Below are 23220 nucleotides of genomic sequence, written 5' to 3'. Positions count from 1 at the left end.
TTAAGTCCCACATTAAAAATACAGAGCTGGAAATGACCATAATAGGTCCCTTTAATCAAACTCTTCATCTGGGTGTTGACAGTCACAGTGTGCAGTGTAGTATTGCAGTCTGGAGCTGATCTGAACAACCTCAGTGAACCTACTAAAGAACCTTGAAATGTCAATTGTTCTAAAAAAGCTATCCAAAAAGAAAACACCCCCTCACACTGCAGTGTGTACCCACAGCCTCTCTCTCTCTCTCTCTCTCTCTCTCTCTCTCTCTCTCTGCATGCCAGCTTACTCATTCCCTCTCTTTCTTGCTCATTTTCTCGGTGCATGTGCTCTGTATCTCAATAATTCAGCAGCAGGGACGGGGGGCCGGAGGAGATGCGGCGCTCGCCGTGCAGGCTCGGCTAAAGCAAACAGCAGCGCTGGCTGGCTGGAGGCTCTGTAGGTTTTTGCTGCAGTTGGTGCAGCGGTCATGTTTCTGCCTGCACCACACTGCCTATAGTCTGCATCTCCCATCAGAGCAGCATCACGCCAAGGATATAATGATGCGTCCTAACATGAATCAACTCACATTGATGTTTCTTCACGTGGCATCAATAAATGTTCACTCAGTTAGAGGAGTCGAGTGCGTTCACAGCAGTTTCTCACATCTTTTGTGCATCATAGCTGTTTTGCCTCTGAAACAAGACAAAATAAAAGAGAACAGAATGAGTGGTTTTCATGTGTTGCAGCCTGTGGCGAGCTCGACCTCAGCTGTGTCTGTGTCCGTGTGTGTGTGTGTGTGTGTGTGTGGGAGGGAGGCAAACAAGATCATAGTTCACACAGGAAGAGGACAGAGCTCATAAGGACATCCAATCATCTCCCTCTCTCTCCCTCCCTCTGTCTGCTGAGGTCTGATAAGCCTCCATCATCATTAGTGAGTCATTCATCACACCTTCGAGCAGATAAAGTTAGACCTTCACGTTCTCAGGCCAGACTTGACAACACGTTCCAAATTCTTAGGACAAGTCTGGAGACCATGGAGAGAGAATATCCCACTCTCCTCTGAAACCAGTTACTACAGTTAATTTTACAAATACGCAGTTATATTTTATTGTTGTGATGGTTTCTGTGCACCTTCCTTTGGGGGTCTGAAAATCACCAGTACTTATATTACATCTCCATATTCAGTTAAGTTCTCATAGAGTCTGTGAGTGTTCTGAATATTGTGTTAGTAGCCCACAGGCAGAACAGTGGGTGGTAAAACAGTAACATATTAGAAGGAGCACAGTCACAGTATATACACAGAAATCAGTGCTGATGAAAAGAGAGTTGTTAATATATACATGAATATGGGTGTGGTTTCCAGTGTTAAACATAATGACCTGACCATAGACTGTATAAAAAATGGAAGTAGACTCCAGGTCTGGAAAGTGAAGCAAATGCAGAAGTGTCTTAAACCTGCATCTATGTAATGACCATCAGGGGGCGACTCCACTGGTTGTAAAAAGAAGTCTATGGGAAAATGGCCCTAATTCTCTCTTGATTTATTACCTCAGTAAATCTTTTTCTAATGCGTTTATGGTCCCACTTGCTAGTTTCAATGCTTCTTCTTCATTTTTTAAATTATGCTCCCATTTAGGGGAAACTGGACAATAAAGCAGGGTCTGCATTAGGGCGGGGCTGCTGTGTGATTGACACACCTGTACCACACACAGCGACCTGCCTGACAGTCAGGATAGAGTACAGAGCAGGTCAGATCCACCCCTCACTCCTCCTCAGCTCCACCTTCTCGTCCAAACGTGGTTTCTTCTGATTAAAAAATCTCTGACAGCAGCAAACAAACTGGCTTCAAAATGCCAGTTCACAATCCGATGGGTGATGTCACGGTGTGCTGACACTTGGACCTGACAAAGATCTAAGTAAGACTGAAACACTGACTGTTTAGCTTTTCCCTGAAATAATGGAGCAGAGCACTGAGGTCGTACAGTTGTGTGTGGTCAGCTGTCACAGTATCATTAGCTCACCAGCTGATTAGTAACAGCCAATCACATTCCTACAAGTGTTTTAGGTGGCCTTCGGACACTGTCAGCTTTCACTTTGTGTTTCCACGGCTCCTGGCCTGAGGTGGATAAAGCCCACAACTCCAGTACTGAAGTTAAAGTTTACTTAGTACTGGAGCACTGGCTTTCAAAGACACATTTTTTATGTCAATGCTACAACGTTTTCATATCGTTCCACTGTGCATTTACAGAACCTAAAACAACGACTCTGAAACAACCTACTGCAGCACTGACTGACTGCAGAACCTGTAGAACAAAAAGATTGTACACTATGCTTCAAAGCCAATAGAAATAGCTATAAAAACACAACTGAATCAACAAAGCGAGGCATTGCCGTTTTCATATTTATTTTTTATTTTAGGCGGGGGTGAAGTTTGGTCGTAGTAAACACAGCAAACATTTAAAGCAAAAGGATTTAGGACTTTCTTGATTTCTAGAATTTCAAACATGGAGTTGAGATAAGAGCAGGGCTGCTCTGGTGAAGAATCTTGTGCCCCATCTTTGCCTAACGTAGCCGCTGTTAGGCCACAGCCAGGTTCAAACTGAGCTGTTCAAAAATGGAGCAAGCACATGACTGACGGTGTAGGAGTTGGCTATGATTGGTTTTTCTCCCGTGACAAACACAGGGTATGGTCTGTCACATTTTTGAAAATAAAAATACATTTACAGACTAAAAGCTCTGCTTCAGTGTAACAAGAACTTCATAAAAAATGTAATATAAAAAAGTACAATATTTGTCTTGTAGGTGTATTGCAGTAAAAGTATCAGTATACTAAAGTATAGTATTCAGGTAAATGTACTTTGTTACTGTCCACCCCTGCTCATGTCTCAGTTCTTCCAGGTGAGCAGCAGGTTCACACTGAGCAGACAGGATGATAAACCCATGGTTCCTCGCTCACAGCTCCTCCAGGAGCCTCTCACTCCTCCCTGTTGCCTCTCAGATTATCCAGAGCTCCCTCAAAGAGCAGAGCCTTTTCCACCAGATCTAACCGTATAACTTTCTATAAATGGTCTTTGATGTGTGTCTAACTGAAATAAACAAACATGAATAGATCAGCCTCAGAAATCTCCTCATGCAGCTCTATCTGCACATCAAGCAACACCATGTTCTGTTTGGCCTATGATTTGGAAAGTTCACAAGTTCACAACCAAACTTCAAATAACCTAAGATGATTATTTCTGTTATGTGCTTCTCTTATCTGATCTATAGCCTAATGTGGAACAGATGACTCCTTACTGATCTATGTCCACTGAACTGTCTTTGCTGTAGATGAGAAAGAGGACAGCATCCTGGGAAGTATCCTGCTGCCCAGCTTTCACATCTCCATGTTGTCGGTGGACGACCACATCAGCAGGAAATACGCATTCAAGGTAAAATAGTGGTTAAAGGTCAAAGGTTACTTCTTCCAGCACCCAGTAGGTTTTTAATAAGTGGTGGTGATGAGGATTTTTGTTTAAACATAACGGCTCAGATTACAAATGGTTTATTTAAGTGGTCAAATGTAGAAGGTCGATAGAAGCAGCTGCTTTAAAGAGCTGGTGTCATTTCCACAGTCATATCATTCATGCAGTCGGCCAACAGGAGCACAGTGTTCATGTACTGAACTATTTTGAGCAGAGACTGTTTTAAGGGCAGAGCAGAGTATTTTGGGTAATACGCTTATTTGCTTTTGAGAGTGAGATGGAGATCAATCTTCCTGGCTCTGTTCAGAGTTAAAGAAACAATTCACCAACACCTCTTAAGGTTTGGGTTATGCCTACAAAGATCTAGTTTGAAGTTCGGAGAAAGGAAGGAAGTGCCACATTTTCACACAGACACAGAAGTTGTGTCAAGGATGAAAGAAGGGAAGTTCAAACACTGGCTCCTTTCTCACCGGATATTTGCATGAAAAATCAAGCATAAACACAGCAGTGAGGTGACGTTCAGTGAGCCGCGGTGGCACACACCTGTTACTCAAAGCGGCCACAATAAGATTCAAACAGGTGAGTTATATAAAAACTCACCCCCTGTGCAGTTGTCATGAAGGAGGAAATTAGCTATAGAGACCAAAACCGCTTTTTGCACCAGGCTGTAAACAAGTTTATTTCTGCTGTAAAGTTGTGCGTGTTAACATGGGGGTCTGTGGAGATTTTTGGAGCCAGAATCAAGTGGCCATTAAAGGAACTGCAGTTTTTAGCACTTCCTTTGTTCACTGCACTAAAAAACAGTTCCATCACGTCGGCCTGATTTATATCTTATATCCATATTAATTTATGTATTATGGTTTATATATAAAGGCCAAGAAACAGAAGATTATATTAGTGAACTTGAAAGGTGTAAGAAGACATAGTTCTTCACATTGGTTAGAGCCAGGCTAGCAGTTTCCCCCTGCTTTCAGTCTTTATGCTAAGCTAGGCTAACTACATCCTGAATCCAGCTCTGTACTTCACACACAGACATGAGATTGATATTGAACTTGTCGTCTCACATTCAGAATAAGTCAACAGATTTTTCCAAAATGTGTAACTGCTCCTTTAAGGTGGTGACTTGCAGGTAAGTCTGCTTTGTTTACACCACGAAAAATACAGAGCGGTGATGGTGATTGTGTTGCAGTGTTGTATAGAGCCTCATCAGTACACATACACAATATAATCGCACTGGAACATGCTATCAGCACTTACACACACACACACACAGTTGTTAGTCAGGCACCTCAGTGCCTTTCTCACTTTTCAGCTTTACTTTTGCCGAGAGGGACCTTGAAGATTCCCACACTTGAGTGTTTCCATACTGAGACACATGGAGAAGCAGAGAGCACACACATGCCCCTGCACACACACAATCATACTGTACACAAACACATTCCTCTGCCAGCAGGAATGATATAAAGACCACTAGCTGGTATCTCAAAGTCACCATCCAAAGCAGTTTCTCACACTGCTGTTCTACCTGCTCGTCTCTCTCCTTCTCTGTCTGTCTGTGTGCTCTCCTCCCACTTCTCCCTCTCTCACTGTCACCCTCCTCTCTCTCTCTCTGTCTCTCTCTCTCTGCCTACACTGCCAGGCCACTCACCCCAACATGCGGACATATTATTTCTGCACTGACACAGCCAAAGAGATGGAGTCCTGGATGAAAGTGATGACGGATGCTGCCCTCGTCCACACTGAACCAGTCAGAAGGTTGGTGCTCACCACAGGGAAACAGCCACAGATCGTACTGACTCCCATCATTAATAATATCACACTTCACCAAGTTAATGCTGAGATCTGGAAACATGTCATTACTGGAGCGGCATGAGGGGGTGGAGCCTTAATGTGCCCACAGCAGAGGACAGCCTGGGTGACCCCCTCCAGCAGTTTCTGGACAGTACAGAAAATGTAAAAAAAAAAAAAAAAAAAAAAAAGTAATACAATGAAAGATGTCAATGAATTATGGCTTTTTTTTAATTTACCGCTGATTTAATGCACCACCCAGCAAGCATGCTAAAGCTTCATTAACACTAATACCCTTGCTAAGGGGTTACACATTACCTACTGTGGTTGCATGCATAGGCTCCATAGCTACACCGTAGGCTTCAACGTAACTGGCATGACCTTCCCCAAAAATGGAACTCTATGTCAGGACCAAGGTAGCCACAGATATACCACATGAGGGCAGCACGAATTGCATTTGACTGCTTGTGTTTTCTCTTACTGCAAACATTTTGACATTTTGCGACAGTCTCGGGAACCTCTGGGAAAGCAGTGGGGGTAAGAGGTTTCCTAAGCAGTCCAGATGGGATATACTTGCCCGTTAACACTGAGGGAAATATTCACATGTTTAAAGCTTTGGTTGTGAATATGAGATTGTTCTTGAGGAAATGCCATAGCTCTTCACTGCTGTTCATATATCAATAGCTAGTGAACCCAGAATCCTTTCTGTCAGGGGTTTCTGGCAGCGATCACAAGCTGGAGGAGGAGGCGAAGGCCTAGAAATGGAGAGGAAGGGTGATAGAGACTTAAAAGCTGTCAGACAAACAACAGCTGTCTTTGAAAACTCTTGGAAAACGTATTTATTTAACTTAGTTATTCTTTGTAACATCCCCTTTTTTCATTTGATTTCTAAATCTTTCTTTCTTCCCAGATCAGACAAGTTGAAAGTGGACCAACGGATGCCTCAGGAGTTGAACAACTTACTGAACCACAGAGTCCTAACCAGGCCCGAGATCCAGAACAACGAACGCAACCGTGAACCTTTGCGACAACACTCCCTATCGCGGGTCGACGACAAGCGGCAAAAAGATGCAGAGAAACACAACAGCCAGAGGGAGCGGGAGTACTATACCTTACAGAGAGATGGGGAGAGGTACTCTCTGAAGAAAGACGGGGTGAGCTATATGCTTCAGAAGGATGGAGAGAAGTATCTCCTCCACAAGGATGGAGAGAAGTACTTGCTACGAAAAGATGGAGAGAAATACTCGCTGCAGAAAGACGAAGAGGTGTACGCCATTCACAGGGATCTGGAGAAGTGCACTGTTCAGAAAGTGGATGATAAGTACACAGTGGCACCGACAGAGGAGAAATACGCTCCATCTAAAGACAGAGAGAAGTACTTACTCACAAAGGATGGAGAAAAATATGCACTGCAGAAAGTTGGAGACCGGCACACGCTCCAAAAAGACGGACAGAATTATGTTCCTCAAAAGGAAGTGAAGAGACAGCTGTCACTAAAGGAGACAGACAGGTACAGCACACTGAGGGAGATGGAGAATAAATATGGTACCATACAAGTGGTGGACAAATACGGCACTCTGAAGGAAGTGAAGAAGTACAGTACGCTACGAGAAGGGGATAAATATGCTGCTGTCAGAGATGCAGAGAAGTACGCCACGCTCCGTGATGGTGATAAATATGGCTTCCAGAGGGACCCCAGCGCAGAGAGGTCTCTGACTAAAATCAGCAGTATCAAGCTTCAGCCGGCTCAGGCTGCCGCCATCGCAGCCGCTGTGTCTGCATCTCGCCAGGGCCAGGCCAACCTCAACGTCCAAAAGCCTGCGCAGGTTAACGGCTCTGGGTCCGGGTCTGGGACAGGGGAGCAGACTGCGGACTGCAGCCCTGCAGAGGTGGATGGCAGCCTGGCCAGGGCTCCAGTAAAGTCCCCAGCTCCAGTGCAGGAGCCAGAGAGGGGCCTGTCCAGGACCAACTCCATGCAGCAGCTGGAGCACTGGGTCCGCACACACAGGTCAAGAGGACTAGATGATGATACCAGGAGGTGAGACTTACTGAGTGTGTGCCCACATGTGCAATTGTGTCTCTGTAATTGTTCTGTGTTTTTCTGGGAACATTTTGGCATTTTGCAACATCAAAACCCAAAATACAGAAGGAATTTTGTCCAGTCATGTCCTATTGAAGGGGCTATCTATGAGGGTCAGGGCATCCAACATGCCTGTGTGGTGATTTGGTGCCACGCACAGATACACACAGGTGGGAGGAGAGGTGCAAGCAGGTAGGAGGTTTATTCAGATGAGGCAGTGCAAAGCTTCTCCTTCAGTTCATGAAATTCCTGCAGCACCTGAAGGCAGCAGGACAGTTGATAACTTTTTGTGAAATGCCACCCCAGAGACGAGCCACCGTGTTTACCTTAATTAAATGCTGTGCAAATGACACAAGGTTGCTACACAATAACTACTCTCACCTCTACACACTTGTCCCTTATGACTATGTATTGTGTTGTTTATGAGGGAGACATCACATTACTGAACCTCACTAATCCTGTGTGTCACAGCCTCATTACAAAAAAAAAAAAAAATCAGCAGTTCCGCATGTCATCCTGTCAGGTCTGCTCCTCCACAAGATTTAAAACCTTTTTTCATCTCTCACTCTGCCATCCCATCTCTCCAGTCCGCCCCCTTCTTCCCAATGTATATTCCCTTGTCCTTGCACTGACCTTGCGGCCAGAGGGAGCTGAAAGCTTTTTGTGTCACCACAGATGTGTATCTCAGTTGGGAGCGCCGGCGTTTAGTTGGCATTTAGGCTGTTCTGAGAAACGCAGCGAAACAGAAGTGCAGAGCGTCAACGCTCCATTTGCTCTCAGTGCTGCCCCTCTCCTCCTGCTGCCATGAATAAGTCATGGAAATGAGACTGTAATGAGAAGTGAGCGGGCCGAGCGCTGCAGAGACACATTTGTCATCTTTATCAGCACAAAGTGGAGAAATAGAGAAACTTTGTAGGACTGATTGTTATTGCTGTTAACACAGAGCCCTGCTTCTGCTAACAGCCGTGTTATTTACAGTGAGCAGAGCACGCTGGTGAATGAACTGATAGCAACCATGCGCAGCGTTGTCAGTGTGTGTGCATGTATGTCTTTTCATACGCTCCCCGATGTGTCCTTCTTCCTTCTTTGTGAGGATCCTGTAAAACCCACGTAATTCTACAACTTCAGTTAACCTAAGTTACTGTCTGACAGTAATTTAATGTAATAATAGAAAAGTTAAAATTACCATGTAATTTGTTAAGACAAACAGGGGGCTATTTGTAAGTTCTGCTGTTGCTGCATAGCCAGCATTAGCATCAACAGCTTTTAACTTACCAGGCTATATTACGCCCTTTGAGCAGCACTAGTTTGTCAGGGCAGCCTGGACGCTGCAGTAACGTAATTAGACCAGTCCAACCAGGCTGGGGCTAGCTGGTTAGCATGCTAACATCAGTAGAAGGAAAGGAATAGAAATAGATAATAGCTAGGAGACAGCTCTTGGTGAGTAAATGAATGAAGTTTGATGCTGAACTCACAACGTTTCTTCTCAACTGGTAAGTAAACAGCTGTTAATGCTAATGTTAGCTATGTAGCAATAGCAAAACTTAGACATAGCTCCTTTAAAGCTCACAATAACGTGTACATGAGTGACTTTATGTAATTAATGTTTTAACAAATTATAAGGTAACGCTTACTTTTCTCATTATTACTATAAATTATTAGATAAAATGCAGTAGTCAAAGAATAGCCAGAGTTGTGTCCAGCATGAACAAACAAAGAGTGGTTGCCAATAAAGTAGATAACATTGAAGAGGGTGGATTACATGTACTGCAATGCCTCACATGTTAAATTCATTATAATGTACATTTCCACAGCCCCAAATCCATCAGTATAGCAACAGTCATGATATTTTCACCTCTCTGCTGCTCAGTTTCCCTTTTTTCCCCAGAAACACTAGATTTATTCATTAAATGTTTTCCCAGTCACTTCTACCAAAGTGGTTTTTGACTGCTGTTCAGCTACTGTCAAAGAAAATCTGCATTTCACCATGAAAGCCTGCAATAAGAGGGTGACTTTTGATATTATTGAATTTTGAATATTTAATTTCAGTTTTCCAGTTTTGCACAGTCTGCCCTGCTGCAAAGTCCGATCCTCATAAAATACAATAATGTCATTAAATATGATAGAAAAACAACTTAAATAAAATAATTTGATAATAATAAAATACATAATAGTATATAATAATGTTGTATAGATAGATAGATGAGACCTTTGCTGCTGTAGCTGCTTCTCTGCCCTGCAAGGATGTTGTGGAGAGAGTGGTTGGCATTGTCCAATACAGCCTTCATCTTACAGTGCACACGTCTCTCCACAACAGTCCTCAGTGAGTCCAGACTCCAGACTCCAGACCCAGCCTTTTTAATTAGCTTGTTGATAGAATTAATGCTGTGGAAATGGACATTACACAGACTTGTCTTTGTAGTTTATAAGTTTTTCCAATACAGTCCCAACAGTCACAGAATATTAAATTGTAAAATTATGTTTTAAAAGTTAGTATAGCTAGATCAATTCTTTAAATATGACCATGGCTCCAGAAAGAGGCATTAGTCTGCTATATTATCAGAAAGCAATGCTTCACTGACAGAGACTTGGAGACCAACAGTCTGCTGGAGAAGCTTTTGTGTCCAAAAGAGTAATTAATAATTCATCCAAATTAATTCATAATCTTGCTGGCTGTGGTGTTCTCCTTAGCCAGTTGCTTCCTCAAACTTGGGGAGTGTTCATAGTCAGTCTCATTGTTTTGGCATTGGCGTGGTTTGAAATATGGCAGACGGAAAATTAATAGACTACCCTAGTTGACAGAAATGAAATATTTTTTAGGGTGAATGTCCCCTTCAAAAACCGGAATAAGGGCAACATTCCCCCTGTGGCTGCTTGTCCCACTGACTGTGTTAGGATGTTTTCCTCTCAAACTGGCTGATATAGTTCTAATAGATTTACAGGCACTGCATAAGCTGAAAGTTTGATGGGTCATCGACATTGGTATACTGTCACATGCAACCCAATTCGAGTGATGGGGAAAGTCTCCGAGTTTTGGACCCCACTGTATCTGAGAAGAAATAAAAAACCTGCATCTTTACCTTCCATGACACCATCACCTGTCTGTGGAGCCTTATTTTGAATATGGATTACTAAAGAGGTCATCTGGATACTGAAACAATCGATTGTTGTGGCTATATGGATACGATATATATCATCTGACCATATGCAGGTGCACATGTTCACACATGGTCTGTATGCAGATGTCTTACAGGTGTCTGTGCTGACCCTCATTGTGATGTGAGAACTGAGCTTCAAATGTAGACAAACAGCTTAAAAAAAGCTTAAAAAAACAGTTGTGGGAAGACTGAGGAAGAAATCTTGAGATTTTCTCACCGCTGCACACCTGACCAGTTGCTTGCTTGTTGCATGCAGCAGGGTATAATTGATGGATTGTCTGTTTGGAAAAGAGTGGGGGGAAGTTCAAGAGGGTTTCAGGCACTATTTGATGATCCAACAAGAACTTAGTCTGAGGCTACTGACCCTAAAGGAACAGGACGTTATCTTCCTGTGCCAGAGCCAGAAAAACAGCTACATCCATGAAAACAGAAACGTAAAATAGGGAACTGTACACTGAAGGTATCATCTCGCAGAAATAACAACTCTGACACTGACACATTCAATTATCAACGAAAAGATTAATTGCTCCTAGCAACTTTAAGTGGATAACAGTGTCACTGCAGTGTCAGGCTGAATGACTGGCCTTTCAGTCTGACTGTCAGACAAACATTATCACCCAGCAACAACAGAAATCGGACACAGTCTCATTTTCACAGCCTTGTGCGATGAACTGGCTGCCTTGACAGTGGAAAGTGGCTGACAGTAATAATAAAGTATATCCACTGTAATGTGTAATAAATGGGCTAAAACATGCACAATCATGGTGAAGTCCTTCAGTCCACACACCATATAGAAGCTGCAGGTCAGGGTATCAGCTTGTCCTCCTCTCTCTGCTGACTGCAAACGATGAACAAAGACTGTGGTGCTCTACCTGTTCAGGTGACGAATGGTGGTAGGCAGTCAGAGTGACAATGACGATATTATATCTCACTGTGGACTATTAAGGTCAAAGCCACAGTCCCTGAGAACGAGGGCTCTTATTTTATGATTGGCTGCTAATGGCCATAACAGTAACGGGCTCCTCATTACGTCACATGACCAGGTGAGAGCGACAGTGAAGCAGAGTCCTGTTAATCAAAGCAGTTTCATAATTAAATCCAGTCAAGCACACCATGCATGTCAAGGCACACACATACAGATAATTACACTGGTTCCTATTCAGTACACACTGATTAAAGGCACAGATTCACTGGCTGCTCATACAGTAACAGTGAGTGCAGGTGTTTATGTGGAATATGTGGACACTTTCCTGTCTTTACTGACTACCGTAAAACATTTGATCATCATCATGAACTGCTAAAATTATTAAGTGCAAAATCTAATAATAATAATATGTAAAAAAAAAATAAAAATCAAATCATTTTTGTCACTGACACTAAATCCAAGCTCAACAGGGTGAAACTCTCTCACCACTGTTATTTGCTTAATTTATGAATGATTTAGAGCAATATGTGCTGCAGATTGGTCGTCAGCCCATTAATTTTAATGACACCATGATAGTTACATTCAGCTAATTGTGCTGATTATGTGGATGATACAATTATCATGTCCTCAGCAAAAGAAGAGCTGCAGAGAGCACTAGGCTTTGTGATTTCTGTGAGAAATGGAAGCTGATGGCTCAATAGTGATGAAACTAAAGTTGTAAAAAGAAAAGACGAAGAAAAGCTGGTATTAGCAAACCTAAGTTTATATGTACTGGTGAAAACACAAAAATACTAGCTAGTGATAGCCCAAATGCTAGCCATTTTGAGCTAGCACTAGCTTTAGGATGATGATGAGGAAAGTGATGATGATGATACCAGCTCTTGCAGAGACTTCCCATACATGCTGACCTGCAGCCCGTACCCTGAAGAATGATGAGGAGACTGACTGAGATCCAGGGTTTGCAGGATTCATTCAGTCAGACAGTAGACTCAGTGCTTACAGTGTAGAAACTCTTAGCTCTTATTAATTATTGAATAGTTTTGTTAACTGAGGTAGAAATGACTAATCCTAGTTGATGTGTAGCATGTAACATCAGTGTCACTTGTTAGCTAAGTTATTGTTTTTATCAAAAAACAAATCACACTATGGCACCGAAATATGTCCTACTAAACAGCAAATTGACTTTTTTTTTTATAAATAGTGTAAAAAAATAAAAAATAAAAAAACAGTAGCTGCAGAGTTGAGTTGGCTAGCTGCAAGCTAACCTGCCTTGCCTAGCTTATCTGCCTTTACCCTGAGACAGAAACTTTTTCAGCTACATTTTCTTGTTCAATATCTTATTAAAGGCAACAGTGAACATTAAATTGGTAGTGTTTATAACTGATTATAAATGATAAACAGAGATATTTTTACATAAATGCCATGATTTCACTTTAAGAGGAACAGACAGGTAGAGCAGAGGCAGCGACAGGTGGAGCCATCTCAGGCAATACTTTACTGTGGCTTAGTGATCCAGCTGTTTCAGGTCATTACAAAAATGTACTGTTTTGACTATTCACATGATGACACTGATTGGTGATCCCCAAAAATATCAGCAGTTAAAAGCAGCATTTATTACCTATTTAGACTGTACACCATCCTCCAAGAAATTCTGTTTAAGTCCACTATCTAATTCCAATACTGTCTGCTGCTGTGTAGCTTTCTATTAAAGACATGTGCCGGACCTTTTATTCCTTATTTCCAGATCCATGACAGGATTTTTCAAACAGGAGAACAATGCATCTGTGATCCATCTGTAGATCTGATGTATGTTACAAGTAAAATTATATGATGAATTTAAACTTTTCATGACAGTACCATGGGACTGTGAAAATGTGTCCCCTCCAAAAACTGAATGCATGAGGCCCCTGTGTGAGGCAGTAGTGGAAGCTCATGTCATCACGGTTTGGGCAGATCAAGTGCGTTTAAAGTTCTTGACAACATAGGTAACTTTAAATCTCTTTGTGGTTTGGAAATCAGCTCAAGACCCCAATTTTAAAAGCGTACCACTTGCTCATGAATTCACAACTCAAACAGATGCCATTTAAAAGAGCCTAAATAGCTTTTTTTGCTTCTCCCTGTAGAGTAAACACAGGATCCAGATACAGCTCTAATGTGACAAATGAATCCCTGACCTATTTCTGATGGGGAGGAGAAGAAAAGAGCCTTGTTCTGTGGTTACTAACGAGTACTCATTTCTCATCTGTCTGTTTTCTCTGCCAGCATTACATCCTACCAGACCTTACCCAGGAACATGCCCAGCCACCGTGCTCAGATTGTGCCCCGCTACCCAGAAGGCTATCGCACGCTGCCCCGCAACAGCATGATGAGGCCTGACAGCATTTGCAGTGTGGCGGGCTCTGTGTACGACCGTGCACTCCGCCCCGCCTCCACCTCCTCCGTTACCACAGCGGAGAAGAGGAGGTCGATGAGGGATGACACCATGTGGCAGCTGTATGAGTGGCAGCAGAGGCAGGCCTTCTCCAGGCAAAGTCTGGCTCAGCCAACAGGTACGGATACCACACACGGATGTAATACTACGTCCTGTCTCGTAGAAAGATCTCAGTGGTCGGAAAACTATGTATGTAGTCTGCTAACCCTCTGATGCAAACAAGGTGAAATGTCATTTGTATTTTTTATTTCTGTTTCCTTAAGAATTCCTTTCTTTAGCACCAGATCTATGGTCGTTTTATTCTCTACTCTGTCCCTTAACAGCTGGATGTGGCTTTGTGCTACTGTAACAAAAAATAAATAAAAGATTAAAACCCTTTGGCCCAAAAAGCTTTTCCCACAAAGGCCAGAATTATAACAGAGACATCTTTGTCAGCTTAGGTGCAGTTGTTATCGGGTGGGTTGGCATGGAGTCCATCACCAGTTAAACAGGTGAATTACAAAACCTTTTATAGGACAGGTTTTTCTCTTTCAAATAGTAAAGATTGCTACCTGTGATCCAAGTCTGTTATCAGGCATCTATTTAGGCTCCAAGATAACTTGTGTCATCAAATGGCTGACCTCTATTTTGGAATATATCTCAGTTTCATGACCATCACAGAAAATGTTGTCGGCTTTTGACCCCACTGTGACTTTCTCTGTCCCTCCTGTTTTTGTGCTCGCAGCTGTGGGTCACTATGGTACCCTGCCCAGCACAAAGACCATGGGCAACATCTCTGAACATGCCGTGGCGCACTCCATCCCCACCTCACCGTCTCACGGCTCCCTGGCTCTCTACAGCACCTTCTCCCCTCCCCGCCAGCAGGTCGCCCACAACCCCAGCAACTCCCAGTCCGAGGTCTCCTCACCGGTGTTCAGGGGGGACGTGACGCTGGACCGCCGACAGAGGGCACACCTCGCCAAGGTAGAGTGCACAGTATCAAACTCACGTAATAACGATAATAAAACTTCATGGATTTAGCACGTCATAGAAAATGTGTGAGACAATATGCTTCACGAAATGTGAAAAATACACAATAAAAACAAAGCAGACAGATTTTCAAAGAGGTTTTTAAAAAGATACAGTTAAAACATCAGTTTTAATTGAATGCTGCCACCCAGGATCCAGAGGAATATATATCACCATTAGCAAATGTGTTGATGAAGTTGTGATCACAAAGACAAGAAGCTGCCTTTCAGTCAGGTGACAAGGAAGCAAACAACACCGCCAGAGAAAGACAGAAAGCGGAGACGTCAGCAGAGACTGGAGAGAGAGATGTCAACACCAACGAGCTGAGCATACGTGGCAGGTGATCCAGAACATCACAGGCTACAAAAGCAGGGGCGCCCCCACCATGTGTGAGGCCACGTTGCCAGATGATACTTAATACATTTTATACTGGCTTTGATCTGCTCAACAAAGAGTCAGCTGTCACATCTACTCCACCTCCAGAGGACCTGCCTCTGTCAGCATCCACAGCCGACGTGAAAGAATCCTGCTGAGAGTGAAGACGAGTAAAGCTGCAGGGTCTGATAACATCCTCAGCTGTGGACTAAAACATGAGCCAGTCAGCCAGATGATGATATTACTGACATTTTTAACACATCACTATCACAGGAGAGCGGTCCCACCTGCTTCCATACAACCGCCATCGTCCCTGTGCCTGAGTCTGCACTTTCTAAGTGACTCCCACTCTGTGGCACTCACAGACAACATCCCAGCTGCCTGGACTCTCACCAGTTTCCTCCAGAACCAACAGGTCCTCAGAGGATGCCCACTCCACTGCCCTCCACTCAGTCTGCAAATACCTTGAAAACACCTGCACGAGGATGCTGTTTGTTGATTTTAGCTCAGCGTTCAATACAAACTGAGCACTCTGGGCCTGAGGGCCACACTCTGCAGTTGGATATCGGACCCCAGACAGTCACACCTCCTCCACTCTAGTGCTTAACGGCGGAGTCTCCCAGGGTGGTGAGCTCGGCTCCCTCCTGTTCACGCTCTCCACCCATGACTGTGTTCTCAGACATGGAGAGAACTGTGCAGGTGAACAGTTGTAGCTTCCTGGGAATCAACATGACAGAGAACTGTCACACACCCCCCCCCTCATAAAGAAAGCAGAGACCAAAGGATGCTGAAAGACAACAGGAAGTAATTCCTTTGAATTAACAGTAATTGAACACACGGCTGTAGGGAAACATACTTTTTTTTTGTTTTGCTTTTTATTTTGCAGCGTGTTACAGTTGCTCCTGCTCATTAATTTATTTTTAAGCTGCATCCTCTCTCAACAGGCTGGTAGAGAGAGTTGTGGTCTCTTTCATTCAGCTCCCTTTTTGAACACTAGAAAAGTTACCACTGCGCAGCAACATCACGATGGCACTGTTTACACCAGGGACCAGCGGATGGCGCTGAAGCATAGCGACCAGAACAGTGGATGTCCTTTAATTTTCTGATTCTGATTAATTCTGTTTGGTAGCAAATTGTCTTTCAGATGAAACACGATTGACGTGGAGCCTCATAAAGAATAACAGGTGGTCCTCGATGGACGGTCTGGTGATCACTGATTTGGCACATGTAGCAATAAAAATCTTAAAATAAAACACAGAGTCTCAGGAGCAGTCACGTGTCCACTACAGTGACTGTGTTTTAAATGCTGGATGCAGTGACAGTTCGCAGAGTCTCTAATGTCCTGTCCTTATGATGACATCTGACTCAGGGTTTGACAGCAAAACAAGACATTTTTCCTTCAATATGACTCCTGTGAGAATCTCCAGGAAGAAACGAACAGGATACAGAGATGAGTTTGCAGGCAGTGGATGATTCTCACTTCAGTGGACGAGTCCAATCTCCCTGTCACAAGTGTAAAACCCAGGGCCAGTCCCCTGTCCCCAGGCTCTGAGCCACAGGACACCTCAGACCAAGTTTGTGCTCACATTCAACAGCTCCTGTTCAAACACCATGCGACACACGTTCTGCTGTGTATTCACAGCCGGTCAGAGCAGGAAGCCACTGAAAACACCACTGGATTAAGAAACACTGAGTTGAACCCAAGTGCAGTAGAGATAACTCTTTTGTCTCTGGAGGTGTGCTTTAAGTCTGCATTGCGGTTCGTTTAACCTGTGCAATGTGATCACATGACAGATCACATGCTGTTGCACTGGGATCATAAAAACATAGAGACGGAAACAATGGCCACTGATAACGACAGCATCCACCATGAGCCCATGACGCTCTGCAGGAATATACTAGCTTTTGATCTATTCTTGTTGTTCTGAGGGGCTTGTCAATTATTGGGTCTGACAAAACCAAACAAATCATCTTATCACATAATCAATCTAAAATCAAGTACCATTTTGTTGATGCCGTAGTAGCACTGTTGTGCTACGACACTTGATTCAGGATGTAAAAAAAATAGGTGTACTGCAGAGTTGTATAAACCTGAGAGGGGGTCTCCAGGCAAAAAAAGAACTGTATTCAGACCCTCCACCTCCAAAATGCTTTGATTATAATATAAAAAGTTCAAAAAGAGCTTTCAAGAATAAAAGAATATTCACATATTGACACCTTTACCATTTCAGTTTTTAATGTGCTTTAGTGTTGCATGGAACCAAGTAAAATTTCAATTGATCAGTACACAAAATAACTGAACCTGGGGCCTTAGGGGCACCTGAATGTCTGGGGCGCCAGAGCTTTGCCTAGTTGTTAGTCCAGTTATATTCAAATATGTAAAATTGAATATAAGATTAAATGGCTCTCAGGGAGATGTTTGTTTTACTTTAGTCTTTTTAGTTTAACAGTGTTCTGCTTCAGCATGATAAATTCTTTGTAGTGCACTGTCCACAGCAGCCAAATTAATTACACTGACATTTATTGAGTCTAATCAGTGTTTTCTGTGTTTTCTAACAAAGACAGCAGATGCTGGTGAATAGATAGCTGGACAAAACGGTGGCTGAATGTTTTGTATTGTTACCTTTCGTTTTCACATTCTCCCTCGTTTGATGCCGTGATGTTTCTCTTGGCTAAACCACTGAATGAATTTAGTTAAACAGCATGACAATGCTTCTGCTGCATTAGCTAATTAACTACAAATCATGTATGCTTACATTATTGCCAGTCATTTTCTACCATTATGCTATTTTTATTCATTGCTGCAGGGTGACAGTAGAGTTTGACTCACATGTTGTGTTTATATGCTAATGCTGTTTTATATTGAATTCACATTTATGCGTTTGGCAGACACTTCTGTCTAACAGGGCATACAAATGAATTTTAATGTGGGTTCTGGCTACAGTTTTCCAACCAACTGTAGATATTAGATCGGGTTCTTGTGAACAGTGCATTACACTAACTGAGATGAATGTAAACAGGTAAAATCATGTCACTTGGAAATGTTCTTGTAATGGTAAAAGGCCATATAAAAATGTTTTCTTATACTCAGGAAACTTAGTCAACAAGCTGAGGTTCTCAAATTAAAGAGAGTTTGAAAAAAGCTTTATTGTCCATCCAAAATTGTGGTTTCTGCTGCGCAAACAATACACAATCCAAAATTCATAATACAAACTAAATACGACCTAATCAAACAATTACCAGCTGGATTTAATTCAATTGATATTTGAACATTACACCAAACTAAAAGGAAAAGCACTTAAATACAAAGACATAACATGCTTACACTCTCAGGAACACATGCTAGGGAGATTGGATGGAGACCAGAGAGAGTTGCCATTTAGACAGCATGAGAGAATTCACAACAGGCCACTTTAGTGTTGTTTTGAATCCTTATTAACTGCAGAAATTTTGAGCCATCTAATCAGTCATTTATTAACTGTAATTTGAATTTTTATGGTCCTTTATGTCAGTATCCCCAGCTCGAGGCACTTGTACCCCACAGAATGCCTTTACAATTCCCATGAGGTATGTGGAAAGATTGTAGTGTGACCCCAGTCATTTGATCAAATAAAAATTTGAATTTAATTAACAGTCCTATATTGTATTTTTTATTATAAAGCAGGTCTAGGTACTATATTAATACTGTGAAAGTATCAAAGCCTCAGTCCACAGAGAAATGCACACAGCCTGTATTCAGAAACTGAGCCTTAAAACCAGCCGTCAGGACTTCAGTAACTTTGTGATGTCACAATAAAACAGCCACCGCCCCTCAGCCATGCCCCAAGCCCCGCCCTCCTGGACCCAACATCCAGACTTGTAGGATTTGGTTTCTCTGAGCGTTTATTGGAAATCTGCTATATTTTTATTTGATCGCTCAGAAAACAGCCAGCCAATCAGAAGACCAACTCAGAGTCTCTCTTCTGATTGGCTCGTCGACTTCTTGTTACTAGATCGCCAGAGAGAAGCCTGATAGAGATATAAAAACCACAAATATATCTTATTGTGGATATCAACACTTCTAATAAAACACAGGAAAAGAGTCAAATATGGGACCTTTAAAAAGTATGTCCTCATATTGTGCAAATTTCCCCGCTGTGGGACGAATAAAGGCTTAACCCTAATCTTAATACCTGACCACCACAAGTTGTGCTTACAAATGCATTAAAATGTTAGTTAAGAGAAACTGCAAATAGCTAAAATAAGTCAGCAAAAAGAAATTGATAATAGTTGAAGCCTGTATCTAAAAGTTGTGGATAAATGGTAGCCTCCACCACTCACAGTGGTAGTGGTACAAACACTGACGGTTCAGTTGTATGAAAACATTTATTTAACACCCACTATCACAAAAAATTCATATCATTAACAGTCAAATAAAATCAATATAAATGAATGCATTTGTAATATATGGGTGTGAGGGCATGTTGGACAGAGCAGACTGGGAACCACTGGCTTAAGTCCTTAATGTCACCTGAGCTGAAATGAGTGAAACTGAGATGTACATCCCTCTCCCACAGTACGGCTACCCAACTGACCGACGATCCATTGCAGCTGGGGTCCCTCCTCAGACCATCACCCCACAGTCCCTGCAGGGCAAGACGGTGAGTGTTACACCCTCTGTTCCCACACACTTCCACCTGCTCTCAGTGGACTCTTACCGAGAGTGAATCGAAACACACAAATAATAAACACCTTCTGCTGACATTCAAACACTCACACACTCACTGACGCACAACCCAAATGTTTTGTTCTCAGCAGCCTTTTTTTGGCTGTTTTTCTTCCACTTGTCTCTGCAGGACCAGTGTTATTATTGACAATACACACACGCACACACACACACACCATGCGTCAGCACAAGTGAAATCTTTGCTCTTAAATTGAAGCGACAGCAATCAAGGGTGAGAGCTGATATTTCTGTTTTGAAGCAAACTGTGAATAAAACTGTGATTGCTTGATGGCAGTCGAGGTCTCGGCAGAGAGATTTGCCCAGTAATTTCCACATGGCTTTGTGCTCTTCACTGTTTTGTTACGTTGGCTGCGTTCCTTTATTTAACTGTGTGTGTATGTGTGTGAGAGAACGAGAGAGAGAGAGAGGGGGGGGGGGGGGGGGGGGCTACCTGCGTCTGTAACTGAAATAACTCAGTAGCTCTTTACCCTCATCCTGCAGTTTTTCATAGTAACAGTAAAACTGAAACGAGACGGTGGATGGTCACAGATATTTTGACCCATGTTGCTGACAGAACCTTTCCACTCTGGTTCATATCTTATATTGAATATTGTTCAGATCCTGTGTTTTCTATGTGAAGCAGCCACACGTCAAATGTAGGAACCTTTTCAGATTAGAAGAATTAAAACACCAGCTCTGTAACAGTCCAGAGGGTGTCGAACCTGTTCTGGGCCACACCTGGTTGAACCAGTTGGCAGAGCTATAGAGTACCACAGGGATGATGTATTTTTGTAGGCAAGCCCGGATGTTAGCATCAGCCTGGTTCCCCTGACAAAAAGCCAGTGGGATTTTTATGTTGGCAAAAGTGTATGATACTTAGAAGTTTTGTTCAGCACAATAATCTTGAATGAGCACCATTTTATGATTTTTGAAGCCTAAATACAATCACCATAAGTAAAAGGCTAGGCTATAACCAAAGTAGATCAGTTTTTGTGTCCGGTGTGATGATGTTTAACGTCCCCGACAACCTCTGTGGTCTCATTTAGACACTCGTTAGCAACCAGCCTTTTATTAGAGACACAAAAGTTTAAAGAAATCATGACTATTTTGAAGTGAAAATGTCTTGAGCATTTTTCAACCACAGACCTTATTCCAGCCATCTAACCAAAAGACACATTCAAAAAACACATAGACTTCCTGTAAGTGCTAAAATGCTAGCTGATTTCCAGGTTTTAGGACTCATTCCTGCGGCACGATGGTGAAATCCTTGTCGTGGCTGTGCATCTGTCAGCTTGCAGTTGTTCTGCCCCTTGGAGACCAGAAATAATCAATTAATGCAGCTTCTGTGATATCACTCCCAGATCTTTCACGGAAGCTTTTATCTTTTCACTCCTGAACTATGGACGCTACTCTGCAAGTGTGTTTGAATAGCTAACAGGCTGTTCATCCAGATTCATCTGGTACCAGACTAAATACATACTCTTGCATTGAAGGATTATAATTGTCTTTATAGGCATATTAAACAGTTCTGACAGACCAGTGGTTCCTTTCTTCTTAAAGGGCTCCTGAATCACTGCGTTATGTCTCACTTCCGTTAGTCAGTGGCTGTTGTTGATGTCAGTGTGGCAGCTCTTCTTCTCTCCTCTGTGTGTTGCTCTGCGCAGCCCGAGGAGCTGACCCTACTGCTGATCAAGCTCCGCCGGCAGCAGGCGGAGCTCAACAGCCTGCGGGAGCACACAGTAGCTCAGCTAATGGCCCTGGGTATGGAGGGGCCCAACGCCAAGGTCAGCACTGAGTGTATACATACGTGTGTGTGCATGTACGCATTTGTGCTTTCCCAACCGAAATCCCACATTTTGTGTGTTCATGTGTGTCCACATGAGGATGTTCCCTGTGTAAGACTGGCTGTTTACTCCACATACAACTGAACACCGGTGTGTTCTGAAAGGTTCTGTGAGCTAAAGACATTATACCCCCTACTACTCGGCGCCTTGATTCATGAGCTTTCTTTTGTTCTTATGCTTGTGTGCATTTGCATGAGAGCACTTCTTCTGTCCGTGCATGTCGGCTGTGAGCCAGGAAAGCATGGATGCATCAGGGCTGATGCATTAAACAACATGGCATTTGTTGTCTCTCTTCAGCTTGATATGCAACAAAAGTACTGATTTGAACCCATCAATGTGTTTGTCTGCATTTATGTATTAACTTGATCAGCTCTAAGATGGTTTATTTGGAAGACTCCAAGTGATGCTGTAATGCATGTACACTAAGTGTGCAACATGTCTGATGTACCAGGTTTCAAAATTGTTATGCAGAAACACTGTGTAGCATGTTGTCATGTGTTGAAGTTGTGTGAATTTTATGACTCATATTGCAGAATAGGTATCCTGACTAGTGATCGGTTAATGTGTTAAGAGCTGGGCCATATAATATATTGTGGTATGAGACTGGATACTGCATGATTTGGGATTTCTTGCTTTTTTTCCTGGTCAGTAAAGCTGCATTAGATTACAGTGTTCAGTTAAGTGAAACGAGCAGTGACCATTTCTAACAATTTTGACATCATCTGGGAGTTTGCTGGCTGTAAATATGGTACAGCACCTACATGTACAGCTCATTATGATAAAAATACCTCTGTAGGGGCACTAGGTGGGTTTTCATCCAAATGTAGCACAAACGTTAACAGAATTTCGAGAAATTCTGCAACAGACAATGCTAATGAATGCACGCTTCCATTCACTGCTGTTATGCATATAATAGCAGATGGTTTGTCAAGACAAACAGCTGGTGATCATGTTCCAGTTGGGTGCCTTTAAAACCACTGCAGAGAAGACGGTGCCACAGGATGTGCCGGTCAAACCTCAAACAGCAAAAAGCAGAAAAATGACATTGATGTTTGCTTCATATTATAATTGAAGGAATTAAACTGATCTGATGCTTTAGTTCGCCGCTACTCGAGTCTGTTATGTAAAGCAGAAATTTAAGTGAATGTTTAAATCATATGCTTTGTGCATGTTATTATTAATTCACTAAGTTTGTTTCCATTGCACTGCTTGTAACTTTTCCACCTCAGCCAAGTCTAAAACTTGTTTTCCCTTCATGCACATGAAACCAAATGGATGGAAGCCTACAAAATACATAATGATCCTTCTTATTCTGCTGTTGTTCTTATGATTGTCAGTTGTCACAATTAGCAGCAGCTCTGCGTCTCAAATGATCTTCTATCACGCCCTCCTCTTCCTCTTTTCACGATCTCCCCTTCCAGTTGAAATGTGCCTCTGACTCCCTCTTTCCTTCCCTTTCTCTGTCGTCTTCC

At 42.6% G+C, this 23220-nt stretch overlaps 1 protein-coding gene across 12 annotated transcripts in view; it reads left to right on the top strand.

Moving 5' to 3' along the window:
- The window catches only part of LOC139635202 (pleckstrin homology domain-containing family A member 5-like), a 215863-nt gene that overhangs the window by 172935 nt on the left and 19708 nt on the right, over positions 1-23220 (top strand). For 10 of the 12 annotated variants that reach the window (XM_071502286.1, XM_071502298.1, XM_071502289.1 and 7 more), the window contains 7 exons: positions 3301-3401; positions 5074-5189; positions 6133-7260; positions 13648-13934; positions 14541-14779; positions 19756-19839; positions 21569-21688. In XM_071502286.1, coding sequence (XP_071358387.1) covers positions 3301-3401; positions 5074-5189; positions 6133-7260; positions 13648-13934; positions 14541-14779; positions 19756-19839; positions 21569-21688 — 2075 coding nt within the window. The remainder of the gene's footprint in view (positions 1-3300; positions 3402-5073; positions 5190-6132; positions 7261-13647; positions 13935-14540; positions 14780-19755; positions 19840-21568; positions 21689-23220) is intronic. The other 2 variants (XM_071502295.1, XM_071502294.1) reach the window with 1 other exon arrangement.

Source organism: Trachinotus anak, unplaced genomic scaffold (genome assembly GCF_046630095.1).
Source record: "Trachinotus anak isolate AG129_WGS33_773 ecotype Australia unplaced genomic scaffold, CSIRO_AGI_Tana_v1 ptg000018l, whole genome shotgun sequence".
NCBI lineage: Eukaryota > Metazoa > Chordata > Actinopteri > Carangiformes > Carangidae > Trachinotus > Trachinotus anak.
This window is presented reverse-complemented; position numbering and strand designations above follow the sequence as displayed.